Source organism: Saccopteryx leptura, chromosome 1, assembly GCF_036850995.1.
Source record: "Saccopteryx leptura isolate mSacLep1 chromosome 1, mSacLep1_pri_phased_curated, whole genome shotgun sequence".
NCBI classification, from domain to species: domain Eukaryota; kingdom Metazoa; phylum Chordata; class Mammalia; order Chiroptera; family Emballonuridae; genus Saccopteryx; species Saccopteryx leptura.
This window is the reverse complement of record NC_089503.1, coordinates 291,542,809-291,562,227: the sequence shown is the minus strand read 5'-3', so window position 1 is coordinate 291,562,227 and position 19,419 is coordinate 291,542,809. Positions and strand designations below refer to the sequence as shown.

The following is a 19,419-nucleotide window of genomic DNA, read 5'->3' as shown; positions in this document are numbered from 1 at the left end:
CTTGAACCAAGGAGTTTGATTCACTCCAATCACTGTAACAAAAACAAAATGGACAAGAGTTCAAGTTTTTGCTACATTTCAAGGATTATATAATCGTATTTTCAGTTTTCCTTCTGAGCCCTCAGATACCATATTGCTGTGACCTCTAAGTTTTTCCCTGTCTGGATTTGCTTCATTCTCATTTTGTGAGTGCTTTTATTATCTTTTTTTTTTGTATTTTTCTGAAGTTGGAAACAGGGAGGCAGTCAGACAGACTCCCACATGCGCCCGACCAGGATCCACCCGGCATGCCCACCAGGGGGCGTTGCTCTGCCGCAATCAGAGCCACTCTAGCGCCTGAGGCAGAGGCCACAGAGCCATCCTCAGCGCCCGGGCCAACTTTGCTCCAATGGAGCCTTGGCTGCAGGAGGGGAAGAGAGAAATAGAAAAAAAGAGGGGGAGAGGTGGAGAAGCAGATGGGCGCTTCTCCTGTGTGCCCTGGCCGGGAATCGAACCCGGGACTCCTGCACGCCATGCCGACGCTCTACCACTGAACCAACCGGCTAGGGCTATTATCTTTAATAAATGTTATTAGGATAAAAATATATTATCAGGGAGACATAACATCAACCCATTAGCACACATAAGTACCCTCTAATACATTAGCAGTAGTATACATTTGCACAGATTTCATCAGATCAGCTCAGAATATAATAAACAAAGGGTAAATTTTTGATAGAAATGGTGAGGGTGGAGATGAAGGAGGCAGAATTAGTAACAAGAATGAGGAATATTAAAAAACAAACTTTATGTGTCAAGATAACAGCTAAATACTCTCAAAGAGAGTGCAGCAATAAGCCTTCAGTGGAAGCTGCATTGATCTTACATCTAGTGCCATATCCTAGAAGTTTCAGCATTCACTAAGCATATACTCATGGCTATCCAGGATGGCCCCAGAGGCGGCTCGCTCTTCTTAGGGAGCCATACAACAGAACTGACAACTATCAAAGTCTGACCTTCTTACAGACCCATTGTAAAGGAACTTCACAGCTAGAGGCCTGGAGACCATTTTCATTGAGGGCACCACACTTCTGTACCATGCTGTTTGAAATAATTCTGTAAGAAATCAGAAAAATCAGAGTGACATACAGAGTAAAAAAGTTGTAAGGCATAAAAGGAGAAAAAAATAAGCAATTTTTTTTACCTTCTTTAGGCCCCATTTCTCTTAGCAACCAAAACACAGCAGAATAAAAACTTCTCATTAACCTCTCTAAAATGTCATCATTTTTTGTCCTTATCCTGTTCATTCCCTTCCCTGTTTCCTATTTCCTTACTCTTTCCTCTCTTCTCCATCTACTATTTTTGATCTAGTTCATATAATCTCTCCCTTACCTTGGGGTGTTTAGGGCTGATCCATCTTCCCACCTCCAATCAGAATTCTTCCTTAGACCAATCCAGTAAAAATCCTTATTGAGGAAACTTTTGAGCAAGTTCTAAAAGAGAGATTAAAGATGATGAAAAAAAAGGTAAGAAAGATGCAAAAAGAGAGAGAGAGAGAGAGAGATCCAGTGTCTTGGTCAAATATTTATTCTTTATAATCTTTTTATCATTATTATGGATTGAATGTCTATGTCCCCCTCAAAATTTTATATGTTCAAGCTCCAATCCTCACTGTGATGGTATTAGGAGGTGGGGCCTTTAGGAGATAGTTAGGTCTAGATGAGGTCATTAGGGTAGAACCCTCACTAAGGATGGAACTAGTGTCTTTGCAAGAAGAGGCCAGGGCTCAGTCTCCCTCCACCATGTGAGGACAAAATGACAAGAACAAGGTTCTCCTGCCTGAGCAGGCAGTGGTGCAGTGTATAGAGAGTCAGACTGGGATGCGGAGGACCCAGGTTCGAGACTCTGAGGTCACCAGCTTGAGTGCAGGCTTATCTGGTTTGAGCAAATCTCATCAGCTTGGACCCAAGGTCACTGGCTTGAGCAAAGGAATTACTCAGCCTGCTCTGGCCCCACGGTCAAGGCACATATGAGAAAGCAATCAATGCACAATTAAGGTGTCACAACGAAAAACTAATGATTGATGCTTCTCATCTCTCTCCGTTCCTGTCTGTCTGTCTCTATGTATCCCTCTCTCTGCTCTGTAAATAAATAAATAAAGAAAGAAAGAAAGAAAGAAAGAAAGAACAAGGTTCTCTCACTAGGAACTATGTCTTCCAGCACCTTGATCTTGAACATGCCAGTCTCGAGAACTGTGAGACATAAATGTCTGTGGTTTAAGCAACTCAGTCCATGGTACTTAATTATAACAGTCCAAGTGGACTAAAACAACCACACACTCCAAATTCTCTCTTCTAAGCTTTAATTCTAGAGATTTATTGTTTGTGGAATGGAGCATTTCCTAGAATTGACCTATATATCTCTAATTTCATTCTTATAACATGAAACAGGATAAATATTACATCTCTACCTTCCATTACAGTTTCCTCCTGGATTGGATGGAGCACCTGATAGGTATTCAGATAACTTTGGAGGAAAAAAAGCTTAATACTGCTATGAAAATAGTTATCTTTTTCATTATTATTTAATACATAAATTATTATTAAGCCTATGGCTATATTTTCTTCCCTCCACTAAACTCCCATTTTCTAAGTCCTCATCAAACTTGCATATGACAAGGAAAAACAAAACAGATCTTAGGGAAACAAGCTTAAGGTCAAGTTAAATTGGCTATACCCTTTACACAGCCCAGACCACTCACAGAACAGAGAAAAGATTCTTTCCTCTGTGGATCCTGACACTGAAATGAAGGAGTTTATATGGTAAAGGAATCGCCTCTATAAATGAAACAAAATAAAGTGTAGATAAGTCCCAGAAAATCGATTTTGTTGTAAGATTTAGTGTTAATGTCATGAATATAATTTGCAACAAATGATCACCTTAGATTCTGTGACAGAGTTTTGTTGTTTTTAATATTCAATGTGATGTTAATGTGACAAATATTATGTTTGTCCCTGAGCAAGAGGTTAAAACTCTAAGTCTGAAATCCAAAAAAATTAATGGAAAACCATTACATATAAAATAAAAAGTTCAGTGCTTGTGTATGTTTTAGAGCAGGGGTCCCCAAACTTTTTACACAGGGGGCCAGTTCACTGTCCCTCAGACTGTTGGAGGGCCGGACTATAAAAAAAACTATGAGCAAATCCCTATGCACACTGCACATATCTTATTTTAAAGTAAAAAAACGAAACGGGAACAAATACAATATTTAAAATAAAGAACAAGTAAATTTAAGTCAACAAACTGACCAGTATTTCAATGGGAACTATGCTCCTCTCACTGACCACCAATGAAAGAAGTGCTCCTTCTGGAAGTGCAGTGGGGGCCGGATAAATGGCCTCAGGGGGCCGCATGCGGCCCGCGGGCCCTAGTTTGGGGACCCCTGTTTTAGAGTATGACTGAATATTCAAAGCATCCATTTGTGTCTTAACAGATACAAAGTCTCCTGGTTACATGTGGTGGGCAAACATAAGTGTGTACAGTAGCACTCATTGGCATGGTAACTGATGTCTCTGAGTGCCCAACAAACACTGTATGTGTAATTAATGAGATAATTGCCTGGCATCTCTCTTTACTTCTAATTCTAATTCCCTGAAGTCACTGCAAATCTCGTATGAAAATAAACTAATGAGGAACCTTTAAATTGGTTTTCTGTCCCTCCTATTTAGTTCCCAGCAAGTTTGCTTATAGTGTTTTTGTTTGGTTACTTTGTTAGTTTGGTTTTCAACTGAGTTAGAGTTTGATCTGATAGATGCTAAAGAAAAAGACCATAATTTGTTCCCATGATCATTTCCTGATTGATCATTCGCCTCAAGCCTCCTTCCTGTACAAATGCTTTGAGATAATCTGCCATTTCATCTGGCAGTGGCCATTACACAGAACATCATATTTCCTCCAATTCAATGAACCTGATTTGACTCCTCTCCTTCCTCTGTAAACTTCCCCCCTTTGGGGGAACAGAAGCTCAAGAAAGGGCAGTAAAACAGGTTATTTCACAGTGATTTAGTGGTAGGACTTGGACTAGACCCCATGTCCTCAGCATGTCCGCTACTGATACAGTCCATTTCTCTGTATCTCATCTTTTTCCCTAAACTGGACTTTCAGGCCTGACCTGTGGTGGTGCAGTAGATAGAGCGTTGACCTGGAATGCTGAGGTTGCCAGTTCTAAATTCTGGGCTTGCCTGGTCAAGGCCTATAGGAGAAGCAACTATGAGTTGGTGCTTCCTACTCCTCCTCCCTCTTTCTCCTTCTCTCTCCTCTCTCTACAATCAATAGATAATAAACTGAACTTTTATTAGACCTGAAAAAGTGAGGCTCCTATGATGTGCCAAGAATCACACACATTCAGTGAGCTAAGAGACTACACAATTCTCTCTGATAAAACAAGCCAATATGACAACTTAAGCTTTTATTATAACATTGAATTTCAGTATTAGTTACTTCCTTGGGGTCTTGCCACAGAAGAGGCTGATGTATGAATAAAAATGTTTATTAAAGCTAAGAAATCTTCGGCCCTGGCCGGTTGGCTCAGGGGTAGAGCATCGGCCCGGCATGTGGATGTCCTGGGTTCAATTCCCAGTCAGGTAACACGGGAGAAGTGTCCATCTGCTTGTCCACCCTTCCCCCTCTCACTTCTCTCTCTCTCTCTCTTCTCCTCTCCTCCTGAAGCCATGGCTAGATTACAATGAGTCGGCCACAGGCACTGAGGATGGCTCTATGGCCTTCACCTCAGGCACTAAAAGATGGCTCTGGTTGCAATAGAGCAAGGGGCCCAGATGGGCAGAGCATTGCCCCCTAGTGGGCTTGCCAGGTGGATCTTGGTCGGGGTGCATACCGGAGTCAGTCTCTGCCTTCCCACCTCTCAAAAAAAAAAAAAAAAAAAAAAAGCTAAGACATTTTGTTTCTTCTTATACCCAAGGTCAGATATTCTAAAACCTGGGATTGAAGAAAGAGACCCAAGATGGTGGAGTATTCCTACATTTCCTTCAGGCCATCTGAAAAATCTCCTCTAGAGGTTTTTTTTTTTTTAAATAAAAAAAGTTTCTTTCTTTATGTTTCAGGAATAAGTATATTTAAACATCTTCATTTTGCTCCAAATATATATATACATTTTTGTTCCTTGAAACATATCAATATTTTCTAATGACAGCTTAATTAATTGAATACTTTTAGAAGAAAATACTTGTTTTTTTAATCCAGAAGTTACTAAGAAAGCAGTGAGATTTCAACTTTATAATTATTACAATACCACTAGACGTCCCATTGTGACATCATCATTTCTACTCTAATCCAGGAAAATGGTTGCTAGAATGAAAGAGTGCCAAGGTTCTACCCTTAACTATATCTCTACACTATAGCTTCCTTTACCTTGGAAACTTTACTTCTAGTAAAGACACTAAAGGAAAATGTTTTAGTTTGGACTGCTATAGCAAATTACCATAGAGTAGGTGGCTGAAACAATGGATATTTATTTCTCATAGTTCTGGAGACTGGGAAGTCCAAGATCAAGGTGCTGGTAGATCAGATGTCTGGTGAGAACCTGCTTTCTGGTTTGCAGACAGCTGTCTTCTCACGTGGTAGAGAGCAGAGAGAGAGGTAAGTTCCCTAATTTCTCTTCATATAAGATCACTAATTCCATCATGAGTGCCCCACCTACATGATCTAATTACGTTCCAAAGGCCCATCTCCAAACGCTAACACATTGGGGATTAGGGATTCAATATCTGAATTTTTGAGGGTCACAAATACACAATCCATAACAGAGATAGAACAAAATTTTTGTGCTATTTCCCATTTTCACAATAACTTCTATTTTCTCTTCACTGGATTTCAACCCTAGTTTCCATTGAGGATGCATGGTAGTGGTGACTTCTAGACAAAGCATTAGAAATACCAACACAACTTGTTTACTAGCACTTCCTTCCCAAATAATTGATCTGTTATGATTGCTTTGTTTTCTCAGGGTAGAGTATCCTGAAAACAATTATGTTTTTTATTATTATGTATGATACTTTAAGGTTTACAAAATCCCTTTTCATTCTATTGCTAATTTCATTTGACATGCTAGCTACACAGTATGGCATTTAGGAAAACAAAACAAAAACAACATACTGTTGTTTACCACTAGCTCTGTCACTGCTATCTGAAGATAAATTGCTTAACCTGGCTGAGCCTCAGTTTCCTTATGAGAATCTATTTAGCTTAGATATTTATCAGAAAATTCTTTCTGATTATAAAATTCTTGACAGCCCTGGAAGGTAGGCAAATATTATCATCTTCATCTTTATAGAGGAGAAAACTGGTTCTCATAAGTGAAAAGAATTACTATCCAAGGTACTTTATTGAATATGCATCCACATTTTCTCAGTGCTAAATTTTTGCATTATATAAGGCTCTCTCCTTCTACCAATAAATAAAATCACATTGTGCTTCTCATTAATGCTTTCCCACAATTTCTCTTTTCACATAGAATAAAATCTAAAATCTTCACTAGGTATTACAAGTTCTTACATGATCTAGCGCCTTTCAACAATTTATTCACTTACTAGGTTCTGGCCACGTGAGCCTTCCTTCTGTTCTGTTAATCTGCCAACGGCATTTTTACATTAGGGTATGTATCTAGCTTTCCCCTCTGCCTGGAATACCCTCGCCCTAGATTTTTCTAGGGCTGTAATTCAGGTCTAGGTGTCAGCTCAAAAGTTCCCTACTTAGAGAGGCCTTCCTTAATTGGCCAATCTAGAATAGTACCCACATTTGCTATTATAACATACTGTTTCATTTTCTTGAAAGCACATACCAACATATTCATTTGTTTACTTGTTTCCTGTCTTTCCTCTGACTAAAATGTAAGCATCATAATAGCAAAAATTCTTGCTAACTACTGTATCCCCAGCACCTAGAAAACATGTAAAATTATGTCTAATATTTAGAGATTTAAAAAATATAGAGTCTAAGGCTGAAAAAGATTTAAAACTTTTTTATTAAATTTTATTTATTAATTTTTAGAGAAGAGAGAGAGAGAGAGAAAGAGACAGAGAGGGAGAGAGAGGAGAGAGAGACAGAGAGAGAGAAGGGGGGAGGAGCAGGAAGCATCAACTCCCATATGTGCCTTGACCAGGCAAGTCCAGGGTTTCGAACCGTCGACCTCAGCATTTCCAGGTCAACGCTTTATCCACTGCGCCACCACAGGTCAGGCAAGATTTAAAACTTTTTTTTTTTTTTTTTGTATTTTTCTGAAGCTGGAAACGGGAAGAGACAGACAGACTCCCGCATGCGCCCTACAGCGATCCACCCGGCACGCCCACCAGGGGCGAAGCTCTGCCCACCAGGGGGCGATGCTCTGCCCCTCTGGGGCGTCACTCTGCCGCGACCAGAGCCACTCTAGCGCCTGGGGCAGAGGCCAAGGAGCCATCCCCAGCGCCCGGACCATCTTTTGCTCCGATGGAGCCTTGGCTGCAGGAAGGGAAGAGAGAGACAGAGAGGAAGGAGGGGGTGGGGGTGGAGAAGCAAATGGGCGCTTCTCCTATGTGCCCTGGCCGGGAATCGAATCCGGGTCCCCCGCACGCCAGGCCGACGCTCTACCGCTGAGCCAACCGGCCAGGGCCAAGATTTAAAACTTTTGAACATAAGTTTTCTGCCTTTTTTTACTTTACCCCCTTTGAGTACTTAATTGTATATATATGTTGGGGGTAGGGGAGTAAACTGAAAGCATAAAGGAAGATGAAATAATATCCTAATTTTCAGGGCCCTGGCCGGTTGGCTCAGCGGTAGAGCGTCGGCCTGGCGTGCAGGAGTCCCAGGTTTGATTCCTGGCCAGGGCACACAGGAGAGGCGCCCATCTGCTTCTCCACCCCTCCCCCTCTCCTTCCTCTCTGTCTCACTCTTCCCCTCCCGCAGCGAGGCTCCATTGGAGCAAAGATGGCCCAGGCGCTGAGGATGGCTCTATGGCCTCTGCCTCAGGCGCTAGAATGGCTCTGGATGTGACAGAGTGACTCCCCAAGATGGGCAGAGCATCACCCCCTGGTGGGCATGCTGGGTGGATCCCGGTCGGACGCATGCGGGAGTCTGTCTGACTGCCTCCCTGTTTCCAGCTTCGGAAGAATGAAAAAAAAATATATCCTAATTTTCAGAATAGTTTGAAACCTTTCATGCATTTCTTAACCAATTTGCTTAAAAGGATTATTTAAATTATAGGAAAATGAGTTTTTCCTCATTTCTCCACTAGAATTATGAGAAAAACAGAACAATTCTTTCTTCTCTTCTCAGCAAAAGGAATGACAACTGCTAAAGCACAGATATGAGAAAAGACTTGCTGAGAAATGTCATTTAGGGTTTAAAGAGCTGAGATTAGATAATGTCACTTACAAATTCCAATCCTGCACTTACTACTCTTAAGACCTACACACAATTCTAAGTCAGTAAAAATTTCTTTATCACCTTTCCTTGAACATCATCCCACTGGGAGAAGCCTTTAAAACTAGAGTGCAGTTCCAATATTCTGTGTACTCATGGAGAAAGTATGTGTGTGTGCGCGCGCGTGCAGAAACAGCATAAAAGTGTAAGCAAGGGCGGTAAGTCAGACCTCTTGGTATCCAGAGAGGGTGTGAACTAAAGCACTTAGGCGTTATGTGACCTTTAGGGTTTATAACGTTTGGTTATATGGTAGAAAAAAAATGCGAAACCTAAATGCTAGATGAAGACAGACCCAAACACAAAATTAGGTCCATTTTTCTTTCCTTTTCCTTTCTTTCTTTTTTAAAGTCAATATTTATACCTTACACACACACACACATGCACACAGGCTTTTTGCAGGTAATAATTTTAAATTGTAATTAAAGTATTTTAAGGTGTAGAATATATTCTTTAAACTCCTAAAATTAAACATTGTTTATGGGATATATCAAATCATTTCAACTCATATGGACATAAGCTACTAATGTATCAAGGCTACTAAATTGGCCATATTTTTGATTGGCAAACTGAATTTCAGGGACTGTATCTTAAAGAAATGACCTCAAGAAAAATAACTCATATAAATATGCTTATAGCTGCATAAAAATTAGAAATAAGTAAAAACTTTGTCTTAAATATGAAAATAGTTAAGCAATAATAAAATAATACAGAACTTTAAAAACTACCTAGAATAATTTATCAAAAACAAGAATGACATAATAGTATGTGATAAAAACCAGAACACAAATATAGGGTGTCTAAAAAGTCTAGAAACATAGGATAAATATATATATATTTTTAAATTTTTACTTGTTGATTTTAGTGAGGGAGGAAGAAAGAGAGACTAAAATAGCAAGTTGTTCCTGTATGTTCCCTGACCAGAGATCGAACCAGCAACCTCTGTGCTTCAGGATGATGCTCTAAGCAACCAAGCAATCCAGCTAAGGCAGGATATATTTTTAATTAATATGTCTGTTATATTTTCTTTTTTTAAGTTTTATTCATTGATTTTACAGAGAGAGGAGAGAGAAGGGAGGAGCAAGAAGTATTGACTCATAGTTGCTTTACTTTAGCTGTTCACTGGTTGCTTGTTGATTGTTGTATGTGCCTTGACAAGGCTAGCCCAGTGTTTCCAACTGGCAACCTCGGCGTTCTGGATTGATGCTCTATCCACTGCACCACCACAGGTTAGGCTGTCTGTTATATTTTCAAATAATAGGATTAATATGTTTCTCTTTAATCTCCAGACCCTTTTAAGGTAAAGCAATGAATGTAGTTATTAATTTGAAAACAGTACATATTGAGCATCCCTAAAGTCTAAAATCAATTGAATCTATTGCTTTAAATTTAGACTTATTTCACCTGAAAACATGTCCGGAGGTTTAATAAAAACACATTAAGCATATTACTTGTAACTAACATACTAATAATATCTTTTTTTTTTTATTTTTTTATTTTTCTGAAGCTGGAAACGGGGAGAGACAGTCAGACTCCCGCATGCGCCCGACCGGGATCCACCCGGCACGCCCACCAGGGGCGACGCTCTGCCCCTCCGGGGCGTCGCTCTGCCGCAACCAGAGCCACTCTAGGGCCTGGGGCAGAGGCCAAGGAGCCATCCCCAGCGCCCGGGCCATCTTTGCTCCAATGGAGCCTTGGCTGCGGGAGGGGAAGAGAGAGACAGAGAGGAAGGAGGGGGTGGGGGTGGAGAAGCAAATGTGTGCTTCTCCTATGTGCCCTGGCCGGGAATCGAACCCGGGTCCCCCGCACGCCAGGCCGATGCTCTACTGCTGAGCCAACCGGCCAGGACCACTAATAGTATCTTAAAATAAGTTTTCCTATTTGGGGCGACACCAGAATCTATGTTAACACAATAAATTAAAATCAATTAAAAAAAAATAAGTTTTCCTGTTTCCAGACATTTTAGATATCCTTTAGCAAGTAAACATGGATTGCTATCACATCAAAATATGCAGCTACATTAAGAGATTGCAAAAGAAAATTTGACAAGCTACAATTATGTAAGTTTCATATTGGTAAGAATTTTCCCTATAGTGTTGTATATGGGTACGATACTTAAATTAGCCTTGCTCTATATACCAGAGCACTTTAAAAGATAGTAAAAACTGTGCATCAACCAATAAATGGATAAACAAAATGTGATATATCCATATAATGGAATATTATTCAGCCATAAAAAGGGATGGAATTCTGAAACATGCTACAGCATGGATGAAAGTTGAAATCAGTCAGATACAAAAGAACCTGATAGGTAAACTCAGAGAGGCAAAAAGTATAAAGGGGTCACCAGGGGCTGGAGAAAGGGGAACATGTGGAGTTAGTGTGTAATGGAGACAGAGTTGCTGTTTGGGATGATGAAAACATTCTGGAGATACACAGTGGTGATGGTTGCACAACAAAATGAATGTACTTAATGCAACTTAATTATACACTTGAAAATGGCTAACTACTAAGCTTTATGATATGCATATATGCATATTTTAACACATTTTTAAAAAAGTTTTTTAAAAGAATAGTGAGAGATCTATCTACTACACCTACACTTGGTGTGAAGTTCATACTGGCTGTTTGATCTGTTTATGAAGATAGAGCAATAACGGACACACAAATTACCAGGCTATGAAGTCTTCCAGTGTGAAAAAAGTTCTATCATTTGCCCTGTGTTTCCAGCCATTTATTTAAACCTTCTGACCTATCATTTCAGAATTTCTATAAGGGAAATAATTCACTAAGTCATAATTACTTTGTGATACATAATTTACCAAAATTTCATGTATTCAGAGACAGAAGAGAAAAACAAAAGTTATTTTGACTCTGGGGTTTATTTTGAAAGACAAGGAGAATTAGTTAAAGTGAAAAGGAATACTGTAATTGATTCTTACTATGTTAAAGAAATTTCCACGTCAATTTTTCTCTCCTAATATTCACAACAATTCCAGAAATCTCTTTCTCCACTTGGTACATGAGGAAATTCAGAGTCAGAAGAAATTAAGAAAATTGCTGAAGTTCACACAGTTATCAGTGTAGTAAAAACAAACTCATGACTGTAAAAGAAACTAAGCTCTTTCCATTACCTGATCCTAGTTTTTAAAATGAGAGAAATGACCAAATCACTATAGTGTTTGTACTGCAGTCTCCAAAGAAGGAAAACTTGAATATTACGAGGTGTAAATCCTTAATCCAAGAAAAGGCTGGCAGCCTGGCCTGTGGTGGTACAGTGGATGAAGTGTTGACCTGGAATGCTGAGATCGGTTCAAACCCCGGGCTTGCCTGGTCAAGGCACATATGACAAGCAACTACTACAAGTTGATGCTTCCGGTTCCTTCCCACTCCCCTTCCTCTCTCTCTCTGTCTCCTCACTCTAAGATTAATAATAATAAAAAAGAAAGAAAGAAAGGAAGGAAGAAAAGCCAGGGAGAAGATAGAGATGACCCTAAAGTCATAAATTCTAACAGGGAATATAGTTAAAGTTGAATAGGTTGTGAAGACAATAAACTCTGATGATATCATCTCAAGTTATGGTAATAAGGAAGAAAGACATTGTAGGGTAAAGAGCATAAAGAAAAAATTTAAAAACCAAAATACTGTATTTGTATAGGGAACTCTGTCCTGTTTATCTTAAAATAATATATCAAAACTGAGAAAAAATGCTAACATCCCAAATGAACTGAGCCTTGTGGAGGGGTGGGAATGACAACAGAAATAAAAACTGTGACTATATCTAAAATCTAAGGAGAAATTTAAAAAGCTAGGAAACACAGAGGCCAGATACCATGTCAACAGAAACCTGAGGAAATAAGACCAATTCAATTTCAAATTTGTTTTTATTTTCTTAAAAATAAAATAAATCTTAAAGTCCAAGATTGAAAAAAGAGATGCATGAGCATCTGACAATTTTAAATATATTTAAATACCAAGGGCCATGTCATGTACATTCCAGATTTCAAATTCAAATAAATTTTAAACAGATAGGTGTAGAAAAGAAAAGACAACAGAAGACAATTACAGATAATAGAAACATTTTATCTCATTTTTCAGCATACACAGGATAGATTCTGGAAGCTGTCAAATACACTATTTTTATAAGTGACTTTAAAGGGTGGGCTAAAGTGACATTTGAAATTTAACTCTGACATAATAGGGAAGAGGAGGAGGAAAAAGTGCAGGTGGAAAAGGAGTTGGAGGAGGAGGAGGAGGAGGAGGAGGAGGAGGAGGAGGAAGGACGTGGAGGAGAAGATGAAGAATTGGCTTTGTCAGATTTGTACTCATCAATGATATGGAGATGTTGAATTCTCCAGAATAAGCTGTGAAGATGAAGAATAATATACATAAAATACCTGGCACATAGCTCAATACATAGCAGTTTCTAGTATTGTTTTTATACACCTGCTATAACTAGTCCAAGATAAAATATAATGTGTGCATGTGTGTGTGTATGTATATATACATATATGTATATATATAAACATATACTGAAAGATGACTATTTAAAACTATGAGATGGATACTTCTTATAGCCTGTAGCCTCCAGCATATAGCAACCTAATTCCTTAGCAGTATTCTCTACCAGGGGAATACCAGTTTGAAAAACTTCAGTTCTAATATACCTGTCTGCTCTTTTGGTAGCTGTTCAGACCTAAGTATGATACTAGAAATATCAACTAGACTTTAACATAGTATATACATCTTGTCTTGAAAACAAAGGAATAACACTAGACAAAAAGCTCAGCAGATCAAATATAAGTCAAATTTACTCTACAGAACCTGACAAAAGCTGAGGGAGAGAAAAAAAAATTAGGCCAGAGAACCACAGGGATGTCAAAAACAACATTTCTCATCCTGGCCAGCTGGCTCAGCAGTAGAGCACTGGCCTGGTGTGTGAAAGTCCCAGGTTCAATTTCTGATCAGGGCACATAGGAGAAGCACCCATCTGCTTCTCCACCCTTCCCCTTCTCTTTCTCTCTTTCTCTCTCTCTCTCTCTCTCTCTCTCTCTCTCTCTTCCCCGCTGGCAGCCATGGCTCATATGGTTCACTGAGGATGGCTCCATGGCCTTTGGTGCTGAAACAGCTCTGTCACTGAGCAACAGAGCACAGGCCCCAGATGGGCAGAGCACTGCCCTGTAGTGGGCTTGCCAGGTAGATTCTGGTCAGGGCAAATGTGGGAGTCTGTCTGCTTCCCCACCTCTCACTTAATTTAAAAAACAAACAAACAAAACAAAACTTCTCTGTGGTTGCTATCAAATCTACCAGGAATATTTTACCATCTCCCCATCTTCAGTACTGACTTGAACCAAGGAGGGGCCTTAAAAGAAAATAAACCAGATGTAGAAATGCAGCCAATCTAACTCTATCCCATTTACACACAGAAGAGGCAAGATGAGAGGAAGTAAATAGAAAGGAAAGACAAAATTCCTCTAATAACTACTGCATTCCACTGGAGGACCTTGGGGAAACAGAAATATCCCCAACTCCCAGACACTCTGTGTGTAGCCCTTTCCCTCCGCATCTCATTATCACATCGCATATCGTAGCTGCTACACCACCGCCACCACAATCTGTGGCAGCACCTTGCATTCTGACTCACTACTCTGATTGTCACTAACTGCCCAGCAATGTTTCAAGCTCTTTGCCCACTTCTGCTATTGACTTCAGTCAACTCAAGTCCTCGGAAGCAGCTTTATCAGAGTGAGAAAAGAAGTTACTGCAAAAAAGGTCTGGACTCTAGAGCAAAGGTTACCATTGCCAGATGCCATAAAATAAAGATTTCATATGTCTAATGAATAGACCCCAGTACATTCTACTACCTTGTTTAGGAAATGCATAAAGGAAAAGTAAGTCATGGAGGTGGACTGATTTGGAGTTAAGAGTCTATGCAAAATTTTAAAGGAATGAGTATTTCTTTGATAGGACACCAGAATCTAACTGCTTTCATCTTTTTAAAAAATAGAAAGTTATAAAATTTAGGAACTATGTTTCCTCCAGCTGCTTTAAAGTAATTATATCTCTGAGATTCCCTGAGGGATGTTAAAATAGTTAAAATTTTAATAAGTTGTTCTCTGTGACTTGATTTTACCCCCAAAAAGAATACAGATGCAACAATACACAAAAATCAGCATAAAATTAACACTGAAAACCTAGGGTTTCTTATTTCTTTGTATATGTCACTTACATTAAGGTAGAATTTGATTGATATTTGTACCAAGGTACCTTGAGATGCTCCAGGATTAACAAAGAGCTCTCCTCCAGGAGGCTGCTGGGTGGACAAAAAGAACCTGAGAGCCAGCAGGAAGTGAAGCCCACCAGCTTACCTCTGAGAGGAGCTAAAGATCACACACACACACACACACACACACACACACACACACACACACTTTCCTTCCTTCTTTTCCAACTTTCTGTAACTGTTTCCTCTTTATACACCTCTACCCACCTCAAATGTTTCCTAGCCTAGAACTTACTGGATTCCAATAAATGAAGGAAAGTTATTTTTTAAAAAGGCATTTAAGCCCTTGCCTTGCTCTCTTTGTCCCCATGTTATCTCTCTTCTCCCCACCAAGTCCCACGGGCTCTGACATAGGAATCTGCAGCCTCTGTTGTTGGACCCATGTGTTTCTGGGTCTAATGAATCTTTTAATTAAACCAGTATTTCAGGCCTAATTGCTCTCTGTAATATACTCACCATCCTTCCACACACCCAACATGCATATATAACACACATACATGCCTATGCTGTCATCTAAGTTTCTATAACTAAGGGTTGTTGGGTCAGGCAAAGAAAGGGTAAGGAGTGAAGAAAGAGGAGGAAGAAAGAAGGGGTAGAGGAGGAGGAAAGAAGAGAAAGAACGAGGAGAGAGAAGAATATACCTTTTGTTCCTCAAAAGAGGATAACATGATACATTTGAACAACATTCACCATGAAAACAACCTACATTAGCTAAATGTTTGCATTTACCATTTCCTGGTTGTCTGTACACATAAGGAGATGTGAGTCTTTGGCTAAGCAGAATTCCAGACTAGAGTTCCAGTTTTTTTTCTCCAGTGAGAAGTAATAACAATGGTTACCATACCCCATCCAGAAGTCGGGGCAGCTAGGACAGCTGGCACAGGTGGAGTCCTTGGAACCTAGAAAGGAAGAGGACCTGGTTCACATCTTTATGGAACCCTCCATCTTGGAAATGCAATGGGAGATAAAATGGAATATGGCAGTCTTCCCTGACCTGCTACCTTTCAGATTAAGGTTTAGAGAAATGCACAAGAATGCATGGCCTCAAGTCAAATACTATCACTATGATACATTCCACTAAGCAAGGATGTGGCTGAGACTGAAAGAGCAGGAAAAGAAATGGGAACACTGGCTGAGAACTGTGGAGAGAGTACTTACTGGTATTAGATATCTTCATGCACATCAGATAAGATAACTGCATTGCATGATATGTGTCCATGTACTGTCTATACAAACTCAGTGTACACTTTGTGTAACTGCAGAATGTACACTGCTTAAATCTGGCAGAATCTTTCAGAATTCCCAACCTGACACTACATAATAGCACAAAAGAAAAGGACAGAAATTAGAAAGAGCAGATTTAACTAAAGTAAAATGTTGTTTGACTTTTGTACCACAAATGTGATTGTCTATTGTCATGAAATGTCTAAAGACATTTCAGCAAAAAGAATTTACTTTAGATATGAAAAAATTTTTTCTGACAGAGAAGGGTATCAAATACTAAAGTGAAAACTGATACTTCTCACTGAACCCTTTTAAATACAGAACATCTTATTCCTTGCCCTGGCTGGATAGCTTGTTTAGAACATCGCAGAGGTGGTGGTCCAATCCCTGGTCAGGGCACATTACAAGAACAGATCACAGATCGATGTTCCTGTCTCTTCCTTTCTCTCTATCAAATCAGTAAATAGACTATATGTTTGTAAAACTGAAAGGGAATTAAATAAACTTTTAAGGTAATTTTAACCAGTATTCCACAATTGTATTAATTATCTACTTCCATGAAACACATTTGTATAAACTCACCATAAGCCCAGTAGGCAAATATGACCCATTATATCAAGTGACTACATGTGTAAACACATAAGTGAAAAAATGCTTATGTTTTGTGGGCAAAAAAAAAAAAAAAATGGTTCTATGGACAATAACCTCACAGGGTGATCTGATCATAAATTCCTAATTGGCAGGTCTTGGTAGGTAGTCATGCCTCCAGGCTGTAACTTCTTTAGTGAAAGGTTTTAAAGCAAGCTTTGTCCATTTTTTGTGTGTATCTAGTCAATACACCTTTGAAATGGTAAAAACAATACCCGTAAAAAGTGTAACCGCCATCAAGAGAGCACATAATCTTAACTATCCTATAATCAAATCCCTGATTTCATGTAATCATACTTAGGTTTCCTCCTTAATTTCTTTTATTTGATATAAAAACAACTATATTTATTCATTTTTCCATATAAACTGACAAAAATTTTGAGGTCTTTCAAATTATGGCTTCCTGACCCATAAACCTGTGAAATATTTTTTATAAATACAATAGCAAAAATTCTCTCAACTCTGTTTATTTCACCACAACTTGGTTTTGTTAGAAACAGATTGGGCTTTGGGAATATACAATATATAAACCTCATCTGTCAAAAGTGTTGTGGAGAAAATACAGGTCAAAATCACAAAACTAAAAAATATATATATATATATATATTGCAAAAACTGTTTTTCTGTGAAGCACTATTCTATATAGGTTTGGATGTTTCTTCTCTGGGCAGTATCTATTTCAGATCCGGGAATTAAAAAGTAGAAAAAGCTGTCCTTTTAAAAAATATTTTTACTTAATGATTTTAGCAAGAGAGGAAGGGAGAAACAGGAACATAGATCTGTTCCCGTATGTGCCCTGACCAGGGATCCAACAGGCAACCTCTACACTTCGGAACGATTCTCTAACCAACCAAGTTATCCAGCCAGGGGAGGAAAGCAGTCCTTTTTCACGTAATGATTAGACAACTTCTCTATGGAAAGCCCTGGTATGAGACCAATAAAGGGTTTTAGAGGCCGAGTTTAAAGTTGGCACCATATAGATTTGTGCTCCCCCCCCCCACCCCCGTACAACTGTAACATTACCAGAATGAATGAGAAATTCCCAAGTTCCCTATGACTCTCTTTCTGACTAAGGTAGGACTTGGATCTGAGGTAGATGTCCCAAGGATGAACCTTAGAGTCCTAGTGAATAGTCTGTAAAATATGTCACTAACAGTCATTCCCAGATAATATAAATCAAAATTAGGACTCTGGATTGTGAAACAATAAACCAAGGGCCCTCTATATTATCATATTTAAGGACCTAAAAAAACTAAATCTAGAAAAGTTCACTTTATAAAATGTGAAAGCTCTCTAATTGGGAAAAAAATCAGAATGTACTTCATTAAAATATTATGGGTCTATTATGTGAAAAATTAAACAATATTATAATTTAATTATCATGATAAACACGATAGTAAGTAGGATGTTTATGACACAATGTAGAATTAAAATGTAGTATACAAAATGATAAACATACTTTGATTAGAACTATTTCCAGCCTTTAAAATAAACAAAGGTAGGGAGATTTTAAAGGACTTGATTGAAATTCTGTTAATAAAGTAAATATTAGCCCTGACCAGTTGGCTCAGTGGTAGAGCGTCAACCTGGTGTGTGAATATCCTGGGTTTGATTCCTGGTCAGGGCACACAGGAGAGGCAACCATCTGTTTCTCCTCCCCTCCCCACCCCTTCTCTCTCTCTCTCTCTCTCTCTCTCTCTCTCTCTCTCTTGCTCTTCCCCTCCCGAAGGCATGGCTTGATTGGATCAAGTGAGTTGGTGCTGGGCGCTGAGGATGGCTCCACGGAGCCTCTGCCGGAGCCACTGAAAATGATTCAGTTGCCGAGAGGCAGCCCCAAATGGGCAGAGCATCACCCTATTGGGGGCTTGCTAGGTGGATCCTGGTTGGGGCACATGCAGGAGTCTGCCTCACTGTCTCCCCTTCTCTCACTAAAAACAAAACAAAACAACAACAAAAAAAACCCCGTAAATACATGAATGCATGATGTCAAAGACTATATTTTTTACAAGTGGAGATTTATTTTCTTGAAATTATTTTCATTTTTCAAATTTTTGGTATCTTATATTGCTTTTATATACAAACTGGATAAATTAAAGATTAATTTTGGTTTAAATTAACACTTACCCTTGCACAGAGTCCATTTGAGCAGCAGCGAACTCACAAGAATGACACTCAGAATCCCCAGGGTTATTGCCACACGGCAAGAGAGAGGGAGCCTAGAAGAAGCTGCAAGAACAGAATCCAAAGCAAAATCCTGAGTCAGAATAAAAGCTGAAGGGACAGAAAAGATCAGGGAAGGACATCTGGGATGTTGAAGCAGTTTGGTACCAGGAACTGAGACCCAGACCCTAAAGACTTCTTTCTTGGATCTGTCAAGAACTTGTTTTCAAGTCTGGAGTAATCATATTTGTAAAGTTATATGTTATAGTTATCAAGTTAAGAATACTTTTTTACTTCTAAATTGTGGCTTACACAGTCTCATCGTTAATGGTGAGTAGTGTATATAAATTGGTACAACCTCTTGGGAGGACAATTTGGCAATGTCTACCCAAATTGCAGGCATTTATCCTTTGACTCAGCAATTTCTCTTTGAGAAATTTGTACACAAGTGTAAAATGTCATATTTATAAAGCTATTCATGGTAAAAAATATTCTTAGGAGGGAAAGACTGAATTCAGCTTCAATGTCCAGCAGCAATAAGAGATCAAGTACAGTTTGATATATCCATAAAATAAATATGCAGTTTCTAACAAAGAAATAAAGAAATGCTTTTTTATGGATATGGAGTGATTGTCGAGATATATGGTTAAGAAAAG

At 39.0% G+C, this 19,419-nt stretch overlaps 1 protein-coding gene across 7 annotated transcripts in view; it reads right to left on the bottom strand.

Moving 5' to 3' along the window:
- The window catches only part of KLRG1 (killer cell lectin like receptor G1), a 36,933-nt gene continuing 17,514 nt past the window's right edge, over window positions 1–19,419 (bottom strand). For 6 of the 7 annotated variants that reach the window (XM_066355986.1, XM_066355989.1, XM_066355988.1 and 3 more), the window contains 4 exons: window positions 18,728–18,829; window positions 15,461–15,630; window positions 1,372–1,472; window positions 575–1,095 (listed from right to left, as the gene is read on the bottom strand). In XM_066355986.1, the coding sequence (XP_066212083.1) occupies window positions 984–1,095; window positions 1,372–1,472; window positions 15,461–15,580 (333 nt within the window). In that variant the 5' untranslated portion in view covers window positions 15,581–15,630; window positions 18,728–18,829 and the 3' untranslated portion in view covers window positions 575–983. Of the gene's footprint in view, window positions 33–574; window positions 1,096–1,371; window positions 1,473–15,460; window positions 15,631–18,727; window positions 18,830–19,419 lie in introns of those variants that run through there. The other variant, XM_066355983.1, reaches the window with a different exon arrangement.